The 18,759-nt window shown below is 36.1% G+C and overlaps 1 protein-coding gene across 2 annotated transcripts; it reads left to right on the forward strand.

The window, feature by feature from the left end:
• The first annotated feature begins 3,619 nt into the window (after positions 1–3,619).
• Positions 3,620–11,655, forward strand: LOC127850544 (uncharacterized). Of its 2 annotated transcripts, XR_008035342.1 has the most exons (3): positions 3,620–4,884; positions 9,082–9,277; positions 10,601–11,655. XR_008035342.1 is itself a non-coding variant. In XM_052383668.1 (2 exons), the coding sequence occupies exons 1-2, from the start codon at positions 4,510–4,512 to the stop codon at positions 10,694–10,696; spliced, it is 471 nt and encodes a 156-aa protein (XP_052239628.1). In that variant the 5' UTR covers positions 3,620–4,509; the 3' UTR covers positions 10,697–11,655. The 2 variants fall into 2 exon arrangements, 1 of the variants encoding a protein (XP_052239628.1); XM_052383668.1 differs by lacking the exon at positions 9,082–9,277.
• Positions 11,656–18,759: the final 7,104 nt, after the last annotated feature.

Here is an 18,759-nt window from a genome sequence, read left to right on the forward strand (position 1 = left end):
CCAAGTGTATTTGAGTTTTGTGGAAACTATCTATGAGAATTCAATAGAAATATATTTCGGAAATCAAGCTAATTGAAAGGGTGATGATAAGAGAAATCTTAAGTAAACGAAAGCTTACCCTGGAGAACAATGCTAAGCGACTTGATATACGCCAAGCAACACAGTACAATCACCAGGGTAATGATAAACTGGAATGATGTGATGGCGCTTAATACTCCATTTGCATCAGTGAGCGAGTCCGATCGACTTTAATTTCCAGATTACTTTGAATGGCATAAATAGCTGCTGGGAGGAAGTCTGGGAAGATCATGAAGGCATCATGGCGCTGTACACCGCGGGTCCTACACAAGTGTTTGAGATTTCTTTTTAAAGCTGGCCAAGCATCTGTTCAAGAGCTGGCTCAAGGTAGTTCTTTCTATTTGCTGAGTTATTGAAGAACAGGCAATAATGAACTTATGATTAATCCCATTTAGAAATTGTTATCATTAAATAACTTATACACACTTTAATACTGAAATAAAGTATTTGAAAAAGTGAGTTGCGAAACTTGTTTTAACTTTTAATATATTTTATCGAATTCGGTTGATTAAAGCCCCGTTGATTAAATATCATCTATAATCAACAACAGGAAATGACGCCAATATTTCGACGAAATGACGTCAAAAATCCAGCGAAATTATCCAGTCAAACTAATTTTGTTTAAACAAAAATGTTTACAAAATAAGAAGTGGGATTAATAGAATAATAGGTTAGTGTTGATTATAGATCAGGTTTATCATGCTCGACACGAAAACGTTTTTTAAGCCTCGCATGATAAACCTGATCTATAATCAACACTAACCTATTATTCTATATATATCTTTTTAAAGAAAACAAACACGTACACACTTATTGTTATGCGCAGTCTCAAACTGGTGATGATAATCAGGAGCATCTCTGAAAGCGCCTGCCCACTTGTGTCACCACTGATTTCTTGCAATGAAATAAAGCTTTCTTGTACATCATTTGTACAATGCAGAAGATGCAACCAACCACAATGCAAATGTAAATGAAGAATGAACATGATCAGTTTTATGAAAATCAAGGTTAAATAAAGTGCAATGCTTGATTAATGTTGTGAGGATGTTTACATTGTTGTCACTGCTAATGGTAAACAGTTTAGATGGAAAGATTTTCCGCATACCATCATCATTTGAAAAGCGAAAAAAGATAACCAGTTGTTCTTTGTTGGATGAATCTTGCACTGCGTCAGCAGAGACACTTAACCATCCGGAAGGTTTGTTTATGACATGCACACTGTTCTCATGAATCTTTGATCTGTCAATCAAAATTATAAATTTATTTTCTATTTTCTTTGATCTATAGGTAGCATTTTTGAGAGCAGCTTTATCGTGTTCCGTCAAAATGTCATAACCGAAATCGCCTGGAAATTACAAGTCAGTTTTCCTTGACCAACGTATTAAGATCATCTTTATCTCCTCGGACACACAACACTGCCTTTGCCACGGATTCGATGACGTTTGAATTATTCGATACGCGATCGGCTAGAGCACAAATAATATATAAGTGATTGTTTAATTGGTTGTTCTTTTTTCAGAAACTCATCACTTAGTACATTAACTTGCAGTTGTTTGATATATTCTATGCGACCATTTTTTTTATGTCTGGAGAGGTGGAGTCATACCATAAAAATGTCAATTGAATTAAGATTTGGCATCTTTCCAGCCTGTTTCCAGTCCCCACTCATGATGAGTGAGTGTTTAGAAATGCGAAACTCAGTTAAATTAACTATGCAAACATAATAACTTTCAAAATTTACATGTTTGTTTTTCTTCATTCAATGTGGTACAATATGGTCAAACTATATATCATTTTAAAGGTAAAGACGGATAGAATAACATAAACACATTTTTGACATTCAATATATTTTGCTTTATTCATATTTTTGTTTGAAACCAATACATTTTTACACTAATTTACAAAATCTCAATCTAAAGTTAGGAAGGATATGCACGGCCGTAAGTTGAATAAATACAAAACTATATACATATACAAGGTCAAGTTAGCAACATTTCACAAAAAATTATTGTCGGAAAACAACAAATGAGTTATTATTCCACTGCATATTTTGGATAATTTTCCTTAACAAAGTTCTAAAAATGACTAAACTGAACTACTTTTTAAAAATCCAGGTATGGTGGATAATAAGAGTCACCATTCTTTTTCAAGGGCTTTATAATTTTGCTATGACCAAATGGAAAATTTTAAACCATCTCAAATTGAAAGAAATTGCAGACGACATATAAAATTGTAAATAAATATAAAGAAATAGGTTTGGCTGGGTAGAAATCATTGTGATAAGAGGAGATATTGCTCATCAATAACAAGATTTTATGAGTTTTGTGCAGACGACACTAGAAAGCATAGTTTTACATAGAAATACACAGCTAGGTATCATGGTTTTTTCTTTCTTCCTTCCTGAACAACTAAAGTCCTTGTACCGTTTTGAATAATGTGTTCCTTTTGGCAAACCGACTCTTTTTATACATTTGTATATCGATTCCTTCTACCCATTTTGAAAGCGTGGCACTCGCTGTGCTTCGTAGAAAAACGAGCATTACAAATCGGTCGAAATCATGTTAAGTAGTAAGAAAAGGTGGTATGTATATACACATACCCGAGAAAACCAGGGACCTATACAAATTTGTTTGTATAGGTCCCTGAGAAAACACATCATTTTTTTTACATTTGGGTCGCGACTAGTAAAACAACTGTTAATCAGGAAGAGATCGCGCTTAATAACAGAAATAATCACACAGAAATATAATCACTAACCCCATTTCAAATATTTCCCAGCTGAAAATGTTCCCCCACACGTCTTTTTTTAGTGTATTTGTATTGTTTGTCTGGAGCCGAAGTGCATCTCACAGAATATCCATCCGACTTCCTTTGTTTTCACTTTCGTTATTAAAAACTCCGTTTAAATGAATTATTTTTACATTTAGGTTGTTAAAGCGAATTATTATTATATATTATCGATAAAATAGTATACCGTGATGAATTGAACGGAGTTTCGTTTCGATCTTTCTGTCAGTCTGTAAGCGTACTATTTTGTGCGCAATAATACAAGTGCATGTGATTCGACAACAATTGTAAACGTTGGTGAAATGCTTCTTACAAAGTTATTTTTTGGAGTGTTTATGAGGTCTGATCATGCAGTTTGCACACGTCAACGGAAATATTACAATTCAATGCATTTGTCATCGTCAACCGTTTGGAATGTCAACTAGGCGATGAGTGAGTTTTTATCATGTTTCTTTCGATTTTATTAATTTAAAAATGGCTGCCCCCATCGTCATGAAATGACATGTGTTCGAGTTTTGATAGTTCTAGATATGTAAACTGTTTTTACTATTTAAGCGTAACTTGCCCTCATAAATGTCGATATTTTTAACTAGTTATATAATTATCCGCCGAAGTACGTTGAATAGACATCATTCAGATTTTTGAAAATAATGTCTATTTTTGTGTTAAAATCGCTTTGTATTTTGATTGATTATGTCGATGGTATTAGACGTTGCTGCAGAAAATTGGTAGCAGTTTGAAGGAAAACCATCCTTTTAAGCAAATATTATGGTCTATTACTAAATAATAGACCTGTTTATTGTTGGGCCACTGCTGGGCTGGTTTTTCAGTTTTCTTATTGTTGGTGTTTTTTAACCGAAGTAGCGAATTTTACAGATTTAAAATTTCTTTCTCATTGTTATCTACACAAACAAAAGGTTGTAAATTTTCTCCTTTAATTATTTCTAATCTATTCTAGTAAACGTTTATTAAAAATGTAAAATAAAGTTAGAAACCGGTAGTTAAAAGGTGTTTCTTAGCAATTCTTGTGATATTTATGATGGATGCTGAGTTTACGGGCCGTAGTTTACGGATTTCTGTACAGTGGTGGGGAAAAAGTGGATCGGTCACATGGCGTCTGATCTAAGCAATTGTAGTAAGAGCAAAAACAATTTCAAGCTTTATGAGAAAACGTAGTTGATATGCATTCGTGTATTCAGTGAAATAACCATGTTATACTTATTTTCTGAAAATAGGCTAATATCTCACTGGCAGTAAGAGGGTAAATTTCAATCGAAATAAAGGAATTCCCGTGGCGTGTTAAACAAACATATTACTTTTGGTCAGCACAAAAATGTCAAAATATATTTAGCGTTATTATTCAATTTCTGGAGAGTGGGTTGCTTCAGGTTCAATTAGGGCGGGCACTATGTTCAGGTTTATCATAAACACTTTAAATGACTGTTGGTTTTTATGTAGCAATAGTAAAAGGAACTTAATTGTGGCAATGCGGCAATAGTCGGTACTTACTGCAGTTAAGAGGTGGTCTTATGGCGCATTTATTTATAATTACCAAGACATTTTGTTGAGTCACGTTTTAGTTCATATGCAATAAATCTCTAAAAGGTTTGTTAATTATTATAGTGGGTTAGCTATAAGCCAAATATGGCTTTTTTCGGTATTTACTTATTATCTTTATTGTTTATTTTATTGCACACATGGAAACGCGAAACCGGAAAAGGCGCCGTCCGTCGGTCAAACTACACCAGCATCCCAGCCAAAACCTACCTGGCACCAGCCAACAACCCCGTCAGCTGCCTTCCACCCAAATGCCCGATCAGCTGCCTTCCAACCAACAGCCTGTCCAGCTGCCTCCAAACCAACAGCCTGTCCAGCTGCCTCTCACCCCCAGCCATCGACTCGGCCAATGGTCTTCAAACCAACAGTCCGGCCATCAACCCGACCAGCTGCCTCTCAGTCAACAACTGGGCGACCAGATGCAGCCTGCAGCAAGCCAGCCAGATCCGGCTGGTCAATCGGGTAATGGTTTTAGTGAGGATATTTTTTTACCAGGCATGATTCCTAGTTTTCAGTCTGTTTTAGGTGATCATGTTCCTCAGTCAATTAAAGACAAAATAATATCAGGCCAATATGTAGATCTGGCATGTTTGTTGGAGGCCCCGGTAGTTCCTGAAGATTTAGGAAAACATTTGGTTTTGAATAATTCGGGTGAATTAGTGGTAAAGCCCAACATGAAACAAAGCATTGTGGACATAGCTAAATGGACTGACGCATTCCTCATTTTCTCAAGCATTTATTTAAGTGCTCGTCCGGTTAAAATGCAAGATCTCTTAAAGTATATGCACACTATAAGGCTGGGGGCAGCAAGACACACTGAGGGTTGGAGATCTTATGATCAACAGTTTAGGTTGAGAATGGGTAATAACCCAGCGAATTCGTGGGCAATGATTGATATGGAGCTTTGGCTGTTGTGTATGGGGCCTCCAAGGCAGCCAGTTCATGATACAGGGAATTTTGTAAGAAAATGTTATGATTTCAATTATACCAGATGCTTACGGTCAGTTTGCAATTACAAACATGCTTGTATGACTTGTGGTTCCGACCATCCTTCCAGGGTATGTCATCTCAAGCCTCGCAACACCAGTTCCTTGGGAGGAGGGTCTGTCAGGGGGGCTGTCACCCAGACCTCGTACAGGCCTAGAGCTTACACGTTCCGACCTAGAGGCCCAATTCAGGGGCTCCGGGGCCCGTTTAGCAGATACTAATACCTCAGTTTGGTCTCTTGGCAAGTCGCCAATCAATGTTGTTACGATTTCTAAATATCTTCAGTTATATCCAAATAAAGAAGTAGCTTCTGTGCTCAGTAATGGCTTCAAGCAAGGTTTTAAGCTGGGTTATAAGGGTTCACATCTAGGTTCTTCAGCGAATAATTTGGTTTCAACAAAAGTGCATTTTTCAGAAGTCCAAAAGAAACTTGACAAAGAGATTTCCTTAGGTAGAATTTCAGGTCCTTTCAAAGTCCCACCAATTTCCAATTTAAAAGTAAGTCCATTAGGCATTTTAGAGAAGCCAGACGGGGGTTGGCGGTTAATTACACACCTGTCGTATCCCAATGGGTCAATTGTCAATGATGGTTTTAGTGTGGAAGACATTTCTGTTAAATATACATCATTTGACAAAGTGGCTGACATGTTATTTAGTTTAGGTACGTCAGCAATGATGGCAAAAAGAGATATTAAATCGGCTTTTCGTTTAATGCCTATTTACCCAGGGGACTTTCACTTGATGGGGCTTCAGTTCAACAACCAGTATTATGTTGACAAATGCTTACCAATGGGTTTATCTATTGCTCCGGCTTTATTCGAATCATTCTCCACTTTTATACATTGGCTAGTAAGTTTCAAAACTGGGATTCAAACTTTAGATCATTATTTGGACGACTTTATTTTTGGAAGTGCAGCTGGGTCAAATAATTGTAACATGCTAGTTTCTACTTTCGAGGAAGTATGCACCGAAATGGGAGTCCCAGTTGCGGTGGAAAAGTCGGTCGGCCCAACAACAGTACTGACATTTTTAGGCCTGGAATTAGATACTGTGCAAATGACTGTTAGAGTACCTGCTAAAAAAGTGGAAGAACTTTTGAAGCTTTTGCAAAATTGTCTAGTAAAAAAGAGACTTACGTTAAAAGAATTGCAGTCTTTGACTGGGAAGTTGAGTTTTTGTAGTCAAGCAGTAAGAGCAAGTAGGGCATTCTTGCGCCGATTTTATGATGCTATGTGTGGCTTAAAAAAGTCCTATTATAAGATAGGAGTTAATGGTGAAATGAGAGAAGACATCCTGATGTGGATTCAATTTATTGAAGATTTTAATGGCGTTGTACATATTCCAAATAAAGTATGGTTGGATAACTCTGTCATTCATCTTTACACTGATAGTGCAGGTGGTGCTACTCTTGGCTGTGGTTGTTTTTTTGGAGGAAATTGGGCTTATTGCCCATGGCCTGTTCAATGGCAAGGCCAACCTATTTTATCAGATATAACATTTTTAGAGATGGTCCCTGTTTTCTTGGCAATATGGCTCTGGGGGGTCTTTTTGAGGGACAGGAAGATTAAGTTTCATATTGATAATTTAGGTTTGGTAGAAGTGATCAACAAACAGTCTTCCAAGTCGAAACGTTTGATGTTTCTGGTTAGAACATTTGTGTTGTTAGTTATGAAATACTCGGTGGTGTTTAAAGCAGTACATATTTCATCAAAGTCCAATTACATTGCTGATGCAATTTCTCGTAAACAGTTTCACAGGTTACAACAGTTAGCACCAGAGGCACAAGCGAGTCCAGAATCAGTCCCGCCGGAGTTTTAACTGATGATCTGCAACAAGAGGCTAATAGATTGCTAGACAATTCCCTTGCTGCTAATACAAAAAAGGCATACATCGTTGGGTTAGAGAGATTCTCTGAGTTTAAAAGGCAATACGGCTTGTCAGATGCCTGGCCGCCTACAGTTGAACAGGTGGTTCGATTTGTAGCATGGCTATCCTTACAGAAACTATCCCACAAAACAGCAAAATCATACTTAAGCTCTATAGCTTTTCATTGCAAGCTGCTTGATGTTGTTGACCCTACCAAAAAGTTCATTGTTTCAAAAATGGTGGAAGGAATGCAAAAAGATAAGAAAACACACGATAATAGGCTTCCAATTACCCTCTCGTTACTGCAAGGGATAGTAAGCAAACTTAATATTGTGTGTTCCAGTGTCTACGAAGCAAAACTGTTCACTGCAGCTTTTATGCTAGCGTTTTTCGGTTTTCTAAGAGTGGGCGAAATAGCTGTTCCTAAAAAAGGTGATAGTATTTTACAGGCAGCGGTGTTGGCAATAGAAGATTTACAATTTGATCACAATGGCGTAATCATTTCAATCCGGCATTCAAAAACTGATCAGTTGGGCAAAGGGGTAGCGCTCAAAATTACTAGGTCAAACAGTGAATTTTGCCCAGTTGTGTGTCTTAACCAGTATCTTCATGTTCGTCCTCAAGGGCCTGGTCCCTTGTTTTTGCACTTTAACAAACAACCAATTACTCGTTACCAATTTTCTGCTATTCTTAAGAAAACGGTTTCTCTTTTGGGTCTAAATTATGGGTCTTACAAATCCCACTCCTTCAGAATTGGAGCAGCAACTGCAGCTTCCCAACTAGGCTATTCAGTGGAGATCATTAAACAGGCAGGCAGATTGGCTTCCAATGCCTACCAAACATATGTTCGTCCTGTTCCTGTTGTCATGCCCAGCCTAATAAATAACCCCCATTAAAAAGGTATGGTTCATATAGTTAGATTCATGTGACTAACAAAAACCAAGTTGTATTTAGGGAAAACCATCTGGATACTGGGTTCATCAATAATCAAGCAAGCCTTCATAGCAGCAAGATTACGACCTGAAGGGGCCAACCTCTGCCTTGAACCCAACATCATCTGGTGGCAAGGGTACAGTGGGTTAACACTTGCAGAATCAAAGAAAAAATTTCTTTCGCTTGCCAATGTGGGTAATTCTCCAGACTATATTGTGTTACATTTAGGTGGTAATGATCTTGGTCGTCGGTCACTGATGGACCTTCGAAAATGGATTGTCGAGCTATTCAGGACTATACTGTCTATATTTCCAAGTGTTAAGATTGTATGGTCTGCAGTGCTTCCAAGGTCAAATTGGAGATATTCTGATAATAAAGTTGCTATGGACAAAGCAAGAAAGCGCCTTAATAGTCATGGTTCATCTAGGGCTTTGGCATGTGGAGGGCATTACTTGGCCAACTCTGACTTTGGAAAATTTGAGGAACATTTGTTTGAGAAGGACGGAGTCCACTTGTCAACTCTGGGTACAGATATTTTTCTTTCTAATATGTCTGCAGGGCTTGAAAAATTTATAAAGCATAATACACCAATCCATTACTGAAGTTCTAGATGCACAAATTTGGGGGTTCTTACAATTTTAAATCCCAAACATTATGTATGTTGGTGTTGCTATTGAGTCCAAAAATAGATATTTGCAGTTAGTTTGTATCATATTTTTCTTACTCATATGTATGAAAAAAGAAAAAAGAAAGTTTTTTGCTGCTAATTTTTATGCAATTTTTTGCTGCTAGTTTTTATGCATTTTTTTTTCTGCTGGGTTTTATGCATTTTTGCTGCTTGTTTTTATTCATATCTTTGCCTTGTGTTTACAGTTTACTGCTTCCGACTCCAAGCATGCGTCCATCCGCCCTGCAGCCAAAGTTCTTTGGCAGTGGCCACAAAAAAAAAATATAACAATAGAAGGTTTCAACTGCCCATAGTGCCCTACCACCCGTTAAATCCGTGCCTGTGGTCTCAATCATTTGCGACTGGATGCTAAAATGAAAAAAGCCATTACATTGATAATTAGTATGTAGCTATATTTAAATTCATCACCCCTTAAAGGGTCTTTTTTTCACGTTTTGGTAAATATGTCCAGCGCTTCTACTAGCTTTTCAAAATGGCTTTATTTTGAAAGTCTTACTCATTAATTTGGAAGTCCCACCTTTAGCTCAGTCCATTTTTCTGTGGACATTAGAACCGTGTGTTGCGTGTTTGTTTTTGTTTTATTTTATATGATTGTTATTATGCAACAAGAGATACAGTTTATATTGTATTTATATGCGTCAATGTATGTTAAATAGTTCGATAAATCAATAACATAATAATAAACATACATTTTCAAACACATATTTACATGCAAGGGTGAAATATATGGAGCTGCATGAGTTACTTAAGTCTAACAAAGGCCGTTTCAACATGTAAATTTAAATTCATATTGAATGCAACATCTATCAATTTTTTCTGAAAATTCGGCTTGAGTGAAAGAGAAGTTCTTTTTAAGAATATTTTTTTTTTAGTAAATCATACGGAGTACTAATTAAATACTCTACACGTCCACATGTGAGAAAATTTACCATATAGATTTTTAATAATAAAATAAAACTCCTTTTTTGTAAGAATATACGATATCGATACTCTGCAATCAGCTGCGCCTGTACACAAGTCTATGTTAATAATTGATACAATTTATTTAAATCAATCAAAGGAAGCCGTTGAATAAATTAACTATCACCAAAGATAAAGATATCAAATCTTCAACGTCCGACCTCAGTTGTAAAGTTACCGTGAAATTTTACTTGTCTGTAACCTTAACCCGTTACAAGGTAGCTCACTGCGAACATATTCTGGTTCCCGTCGTACTAATAATTTAGTACTTCAGGCAACCGTGGAAAATTGCGGCGCACTACGTATTTATTAATTATCGTAAAAATATTAAAGTTTGGAGTAAGTGAAAATCATTCAAGCTTGTGTTAAGGTTTAGTTATAGGTATCGATCCGTCTAATTTTTTTTCTAATCACTTATGATTTATTTAAAAAATGATATTATGCCATGTTTACCCAATTCGGACACAGCGTCTTTCGGATAGTTAATGTGTACACAATTGCACAAGAGAATATCTGTTCAATGTACGTAATGTATAATATATTGGATATTTTTTGGTCAACAATAGAAAATGCGAATTGTATATATATATATATAAATAAAATAAATAAAATAAATATATATATATATATACATACATATATATATATATATATATATATATATATATATATATATATATATATATATATATATTTATATATTTATATATATACATCATTATCATTACTGTCTTATTTTTTCAGCATATGTCCGAGAAATTGGACGAGCTGGAAGAACGGGCACAGATGCACAGGCCATCCTGTACTTCAACCAAGGAGACTTGGTGTCAGCAGCAATGAGGAAAGACAATAAAGAATATTGTTTATACAATTCAATGTGCAAACGTGAAATTATTTATTCTTTCTTCGGATTCCACACAACGGTTAAACAACGTGTCTGTTGCAGCGTTTGTTGTAATTCTGATCTGGAACTGGAATGGCAGTTTGGAAATCTAAGATTTTTTTTTACAATGTACTGCAGTTCTCTACTGACTGGATACGCTTAAGTGTGCCCATTCAGATATTTTCTATATACAAAAAAAAACAGAAACATTCTTAATAATGATTATTTGTTAAAGATGCTGTTATATTATATTGTGAATTAAATATTTTCATCTTAAAATATTGACTTTAACTTACCGGTCCTGGGGGTCGTTTCAACAAACATCATGTGACAGATTTAGAATATGAGGCATATTTCAAATAAACATTATTACTAAACACGAAATCATAGTATTGCTAATTTCGGTTAATTGATACATGTCATAATGTTCTTACCCATGGCCCAAATTTTGAGTGCATTTTGTTTAACAGCTTATATATGTTCAATTGTCCAGTTTTAATTGTATATTTGAATTGTCTTACGACCTTTGATGAAACAGTCCCCAGCATCTTCAAAGTTTTTGCTTAATTATGATAAACCGGGAAATATGTACCAACTTTTTTCTTAAATTACGTGCTATAAAAAGAAAAACAAATGATTTAACGATATCTCTCTCTGATCGTTTCCAGGTAAACATAGCCATGTAAGCAATTAATAAGTAAAAAAGACTATACAAATAATAAGTTGTATCCTATTTGACACCTTTAAAGCACATGAAATTACACCAAGGGAAACTAAAGTCTACAATTCATAGAAAAAGTTTACTTTGTGATTTACTTAAAGAATAAATTATGTATAGATACTACATTTCAGTATATCTGAATCATGTAATGTAAAATTATATTATTTCAGAGCAATAAACAATCAAACAAGCCAACTTTAACTGTCATTTTTTATCCTTGGCTCCAAGAGTCCTTCCTGCTTCGCTACAAATTCAAGTGATGAAGCAGTCAGTTGCTTGCACAAAGTGGTCAGTACTTTTGATGCAAGAAATGCTGGCTAGGTGGTCTTTCCATGTGTATATTGTTGTTTTCTCCGTCCACTTATATGCTTAACAATACGTTGGAGATTATGTACTAACATAAACTAGATCTAAGGTCTTAAAGAAATTCGGTAGTGTTTACTATGCATCATGCAAACTAAATCGACCAGTAGAAAATTCTACACTCCCAATATGGAAATATCTCATGGCACATGGAATATTTGTCACACATGTATCACTAAGATAAACCAAAGGGATTGTAAATTATAACTTAAACATTGCGTTATAAAACTTTATCCGAAATTCGTTCTCTCCGAAATTTAGCCATATATCATATGTCTATGTATTGAGGTTATGCGTAAAAAGCAAGAAAAATCTATATCGCCAACATATTAATTATAATAAAACGTATCGATTATCACAATGTGAACTCCTTGCCTCGAAAATAAATTAATTGTCCATTTTTAAGAACACACTGGCCACCGACATGAATCATGTATGCCTGACCAAATACAAAGAGTCAGGTGCAGGTAATCCAGACTTTGAGCAAGAAAGCTTCCGTATTAGCTGTATCAAACAACCTTTCAGACAAGACAATATTGCAGTTATACAACATTTCATCAAAATAAAACGCTTGGTAAACGTTTGGTTATATATTATATTGAATTATTATTATGATTTGATTTTAGATAAATAATTTATTTATTTGTAAATGTTGATTACGGTTAAATCTACAACTACACACTGTATTTCGGCATGGTCGAGTAAATACATGTATACATATAGAGAGGGAGAGGGAGAGGGAGAGGGAGAGAGAGACAGAGAGAGAGAGGGAGAGGGAGAGAGAGAGAGAGAGAGGGGGAGAGAGGGGGGAAGGGAGGGAGATGAGAGAGAGAGAGAGAGAGGAGCTCGAGGAGAGAGAGAGATAGAGAGATAGATAGAGACAGAGACAGAGAACAGAGACAGAGACAGATAGACTCTAGAGAGAGAGACATAGAGAGACATAGAGAGACAGAGGGAAGATGGAGAGGTAGATAGATAGAGAGAGGGAGAGCTCTGGGGAGGGAGAGACAGAGAGAGAGCTCTAAGAGAGAGAGAGAGACATAGAGAAAAGAGACAGAGAGACAGAGAGAGACAACTAGGAATAGGAGATTTAGAGAGAGAGAGAGAGGGAGATTTAGAGAGAGAGAGAGAAGAGAGAAGAGAAGAGAGAGAGAGAAGGATCTCTCTCTCTCTCCTCTGAGAGAGAGATCTCTCTCTCTCTCTCTCCAGAGAGACATAGAGACAGAGAGACAGAGAGACAGAGAGAGACAGAGAGGAAGAGGGAGAGGGAGAGAGAGAGAGGGAGAGGGAGAGAGAGGGGGGGGGAAGAATGTGTCAGTCTGTATGATCAAATCAGTCAAATTAAGACTGTTAAGGAATGCTAATAAAATTCTTAAACTCATTTCGTTAAACACACCAGCACTGATTTGTTTAATGTTTTAATAATAATTATATAAGGTCCATATCAATACCTAGATCGGTTAATTAGGATCTCTTTCTGACGCATTCCGTGAGTACTTTGTATGCTCTTCGTGTGAGCGATGAAGAAAGTGTTCTTTTAAGCTCTTTAAGGAGGATTAAGAGTGGAGACCATTATCAATGTAACATAACGTTTAACATAGCCACCAAAACATTGGGCCAAGTAAAGAAAAGTGCTGTGATCAAAGTGGCTGTGGTATTATTGTTATCAGTGATTTTAATGAACCATTAAATAATCCTGCATGGAATCAATCTATAGTTGACAGGAATTTCACAAAAAGTACATACAATGAAGCCATGAGCGAACAGTTCCGAAATTTTTTTAATCATCTCTCATTTTTAGGCACTATACTTGTAAATACTAGAAACTAAACTTGAACTTTGATCAAATTTATTGAATTAAAAGGTGTCAACTTTAACAAGGCAAAAGTTCTCAATAAAGTTATCGCACTTAATAACAGCCTCTCGTATCACACTGCGCTCCAAGATCGGATGTTCTTTCGTAAACAAGGTGACTGCGGATCATGCCGTTTTCTGTAACATCAAAGACAACAAGATTTAAGACATATCTTGTCGATTGTGCACTTAGTTAAATCTATATATATGAAGGCTGGCGACCGAAAGGACATAAAACATTGAAAAATTAAATAATATTGAAAGGTAAAGAAATAGCAATTTGTAAATGTTTGTAAATTGAATGTTTGAATTGTATATCAGAATGATTTAGCAATTCAGAAAAGCAGCGTAAACACAAACATTGACATCTTTTTCCAGCGTACAGAGTTAAACAGATGTGATGAAAATAATTCAAAAATCTTCATTGTTATATGTTCACAATGCTATGATTATAAGACAAAAATACGTATCGCAGATTATCTGTTATGCTTTCAAGAAAATTCAAATACCCTGTAGTAAACAGTTCATCCGAGTTATCTTGTCCGAGCTCAGAAAACGACAGAGATTTATGATGCGGTGAAAGTTTCGGCACAAAATCACAAGAAATCAGTCGTCTGTTGGATTGTATCCCCCCCCCCCCCAATATCTTCCAACGTGGAGTGTAGAATTTGTGGAGTGTTTAAAATAAAATAATTAGTCAAACTGTATGTATTGTATTTTATGTGAATGACTCAAACATGAGGATCCAGGTTCAGGGCAATCAGCTAAACTTGGTACCACCCAATTTGAAATTAGGAAAACAAGGACGACTAGTAGGGCGAATACAATACTTAAACATATCCTACCAGATAAATTGGAACCTGATACGTGAATCTGAAAAAAAGAACCACGATACAAGGTTAATTCACAAAAGTTCTAAATAAAGCGACAATTTAGCAAGTATTTTACCGGACTGTGTGGATAGCGGGCTTGTTTGGCTAGTCATGGTGGATGCATCTTACACAGGGATAGAGTAGCGCAGATTCACCTTTGTTTACACACCTACAAAAAGCAGACCGAAACCAACAAATATATATATGCTGCGTTCTGGATAAACTGGGATTAATGCAGTCCGCGAAGGCTAATCAGGAAAGTCACTTTTCGCCTTAACTGGATATTTTTTGTTAGAAGAGACTTTCTTGCAACGTTAACAAAAAAATCCAAAAAGCGATAAGTGCTGTCCCTGATTTGCTTGTGCGGACAGCTCTGGGACTTTGTCCCAGAGCTGTCCACACATGCATTAAGACTAGTTTTCCAAGAGTGAGGCTCATAGCCAAATATAAACGTCCAATGAATTCTTATATAAAAACACAACCATTTAATTGTTCTGACAAAGAAGACATTGGTTAAACAGTCTTTTCGGGAGGGGGTGATATTACTCGCTCACTGCAAGATGTCATATGGGAAACATGTAAATGATAAGTTGTTGTTGTTCCCTTCAAAGCCCATAAAAACTGAAAATCAACAAATATTTCGTACAATATTTCCTTAAATAAAGATAACACATAACAGAATCAATGTTCCTTATAGCAATAGCCAAAATTTCAATGCTAGATGTGGTCTGGTAAAATACATTTAACGCGATAAAAATGCTCGTCTTTATTTTTTGTCGCAATATATTCCATGTAAATTTCCGGCTACGGTATCCGAACATTTAAGAGCGAACGCGAGATTATCTTCGGAAGCACGACGAAGTTCTCATGAATACATGTACATCGTTCTTCCGACACTGCTCGAAGCCAGTCTTACGTTCGTTTGTAAATGTTCGGATATCGTAGCCGGAAATTCATTAAATCTGGCTTTCCCTGAGACCAGCTCATATCGTTCAAACAATTCATGCTTTGATTTTTAATGACTCGACATAATATTTATCACATACCAATATAGCATGCTAACCTCGTATAAGCCTGAGCGTAACGCCCTGAAGATAACTTTTTTTTTAAACCTATTTATTTAAGCTCGATTGCGTAACAAGCCTAAGCTTATATGAAACGCTCTCGAGTCCGTTTCCTTGGTGCCTACGGGGGAGATCTAAAGAACGCTCCCACAGTGGGGTCGAACCCGTGATCTCCCGATCGCTAGGCGGACACCATAACCACTACGCCACGGCGATCTCATGGTGAACTTTGGCTTCCATAGTCTCCCCAACCTGACATGCACTTGGAAGAAAACAAAAAGAATCATTTCAAGTGAAACTTAAATCGTCTTTTTGGCATCAGGATCCAGCCAGATTCGCAAGTTCTGTCAGGATTGTTTAAATGCAAGAATATCGCAAACTGAATTACTGCAAGTACATTCATTACATCTAGTGTATGCACGTTCTTAATAGCCAAGTAATCCTAGTACAAAGCTCACAAACACGATGGCCATGAGACCTTAGTTCGCTCTCCTGAGAAACTAACCTGTTATGTGTAGATTTTGTGATGTTTGTATAATAACTTTGGTTTTAATCATGGTATTTTACTCTTTCTGACTGAAAGACAGTACAAGAAATATATCTATTAACATTAAATCCAATTTTTACCATAGAGAATTATTTGAACAAACTTAGTGGAGAAATACAAGGTCGCTCATTTTCAGAGAATACAACGTTTAAGTTATTTACAAAATAAGTCAACATAAACCATGAGACCTTGATAATGGTTAGTTTTGACCTCAGAGACATGATTTTGAACAGACTAAGAAGAGGAAAACTATACAATGTTACACACTGATTATCAACCCCTGACTCTTGTAGTTTCGAAGATTTTTACATTTATACATTTTGAATGTTAAAATCTCTTTAATTCATTTTACCTCCGAGGTTTCCATGTTTTAACCTAAGCGGAAGAATTATGCTTAGAAGAGGACCACTACATTCCAATAACAAACCTCGTGGCCTTGATTTGTTATAAAAAATTACTAAATACATATACGGAAAACAAGTAACCCCAATATCAGTGCTTATTTCGACCCTTGAGTTGTGATTTGAACCAACTAGCTAGTGTACCATCATACAATGTTTAGCACCAAATATAAAAATCCTGACCCTAGTGGTTTCAGACAATAAGATTTTGAAAATAATTTACTATATAAGTCTACATAAAAATAATTAATGTGAACCTTGGGCGTGGTAAGTTTTGACCCTGAAGGAATGATTTTAACAAACTTGGTTGAGGACCACAAAACAATAATTAATTCCAAGTACTTAACATCTTTGAATTAGAGTTTCAAAGAAGTTCTAAAGAATTTGTACGATAAATCATAAAAGGGAAACAAGGAAACTCCACGGCCTGGACAATTTTGACCCTCAGTTGCATTATTTTAACATCATTTTTAAATGACCACCATACACTATTACACACCAAATATCAAAACCTTTACTCTTGTGGTTTAAGAGAAGATCTTTAAAGTAACTAACTACATGTATACTATGTAAAACATGTGACACCTGGGGCCTGATCAGTTTTTACCGCGACAAATGATGTGGACAAACTTAGTAGAGGAACTCTAGAATATGCTACATGACAGATATTTAAGTCCTAACCCTTGTGTTTTCAGGAAACAATTTATTTAAGTTTTCATTCTTTTAAATCTTGTTTAGCTCCAGTGACCTACATACCATTAAATAATGGGCCGAAAGGATTTTAACAACTTTTAAAGAGGGTCACCAACAATCTGTTATGTTTCATTAAAGGCTGTCATGGATTTGTGGATAAGAAATTGACAACTGTCGAACAACATACTAAACATTATCCTTAACGCTCCTTATGCGAACTATTTGCTCAGGTATGATAAAAACAACAACCAATTTTTTGGTGTAAACAACAAACATGTCTCAAAGACAAAACTAGAGCTTTGTCACAGACGTGACGAATACCCCCACATGCCGCATTGACACAAAATATGTTGCATGTTGTCTTCACAAAAAACACCAGACACCATGCTTAATGTTTAAAACGCACTAAGTGACCCCATGATCTATTTTTTGACCCAACCATGTTCGAACTTGACCTACACATCATCTAGATACAACTTCTGACCAAGTGTGGTGAAGATCGGATGTAGTAAACTACTTGAATTGGAGAGCGGACACCATGCTGAATGTGTAAAACGTACTTAGCGACCCCGTGACCTAGTTTTTGATCTGATAAGACCCTGTTCGAAATTGGCCTTATGATCATCTAGATACAACATCTGAACACGTTTGGTGAAGATCGGATGAAAACTACTTGAATTAGAGAGCGGACACCATGCTGAATGTTAAAAAACGCACTTAGTGACCCCGTGCCCTAGTTTTTGACCCGGCATGACCCATATTCGAACTTGACCTAGACATCATCTAGATACAACATCTGACCAAGTTTGGTGAGAATCGGATGAAAACAACTTGAATAAGAGAGCGGACACTTAATAAGGACGGACAGACAGACTGACCGACCGACAAGCTCACTCCTATATACCCCCTAAACTTCGTTTGTGGGGGTAAAATTAGAAAAGAGTTATTACTATGAAATGCTAAAGAAAAAGTTATGATATGTGCAAACTACACAGCCTCTCAGTGGTCCTTATCATTGTATGAAGTTTTGTTACATCCGTTACAACACTAAGAGCATAATATCGAAGATAAACAATATTTGTGATCTCTTTGTGAACACTTACAGGTACTTAATGAATGTATGCTCCAAACAACAAAAATAAGCTAAAGACACACCTCTGTAATAATAAAGAGAGATTTATCGGTTATTTCCACTGTATTATAGGTATTCAACCTTCAAGACTTCCAAAGTTATGCTTTACACAAGAAACAGACTATACAAAAAATGAGCCAAGGGCATTGAACTCTTCACTTAATCTCTGTAACCTTATTCATTGCACATAAAGTTTTTTTTTAAATACCTTCAATTCTAAAGGCATTATATTATGCACAAGAATCTCGGCATTTACTATCCATTTTATTTAAATAATTTTAATATAAAGTGAATTATGCTCCGCATATGAGCATTTGCCAAAGGAAAATAACTCTGAAAATTTTAAACAGAGAGTTATGGTACATGTCCACTG

The sequence above is a fragment of the Dreissena polymorpha genome, chromosome 11 (assembly GCF_020536995.1).
Source record: "Dreissena polymorpha isolate Duluth1 chromosome 11, UMN_Dpol_1.0, whole genome shotgun sequence".
Taxonomy (NCBI): Eukaryota; Metazoa; Mollusca; class Bivalvia; order Myida; family Dreissenidae; genus Dreissena; species Dreissena polymorpha.

Coding starts and splice junctions, on each gene's coding strand:
- LOC127850544 (XM_052383668.1), top strand. CDS start 4,510: ATGGCTTTTTTCGGTATTTACTTATTATCTTTATTGTTTATTTTATTG. Junction 4,885..10,600: donor AGATCCGGCTGGTCAATCGG/GTAATGGTTTTA, acceptor TTATTTTTTCAG/CATATGTCCGAGAAATTGGA.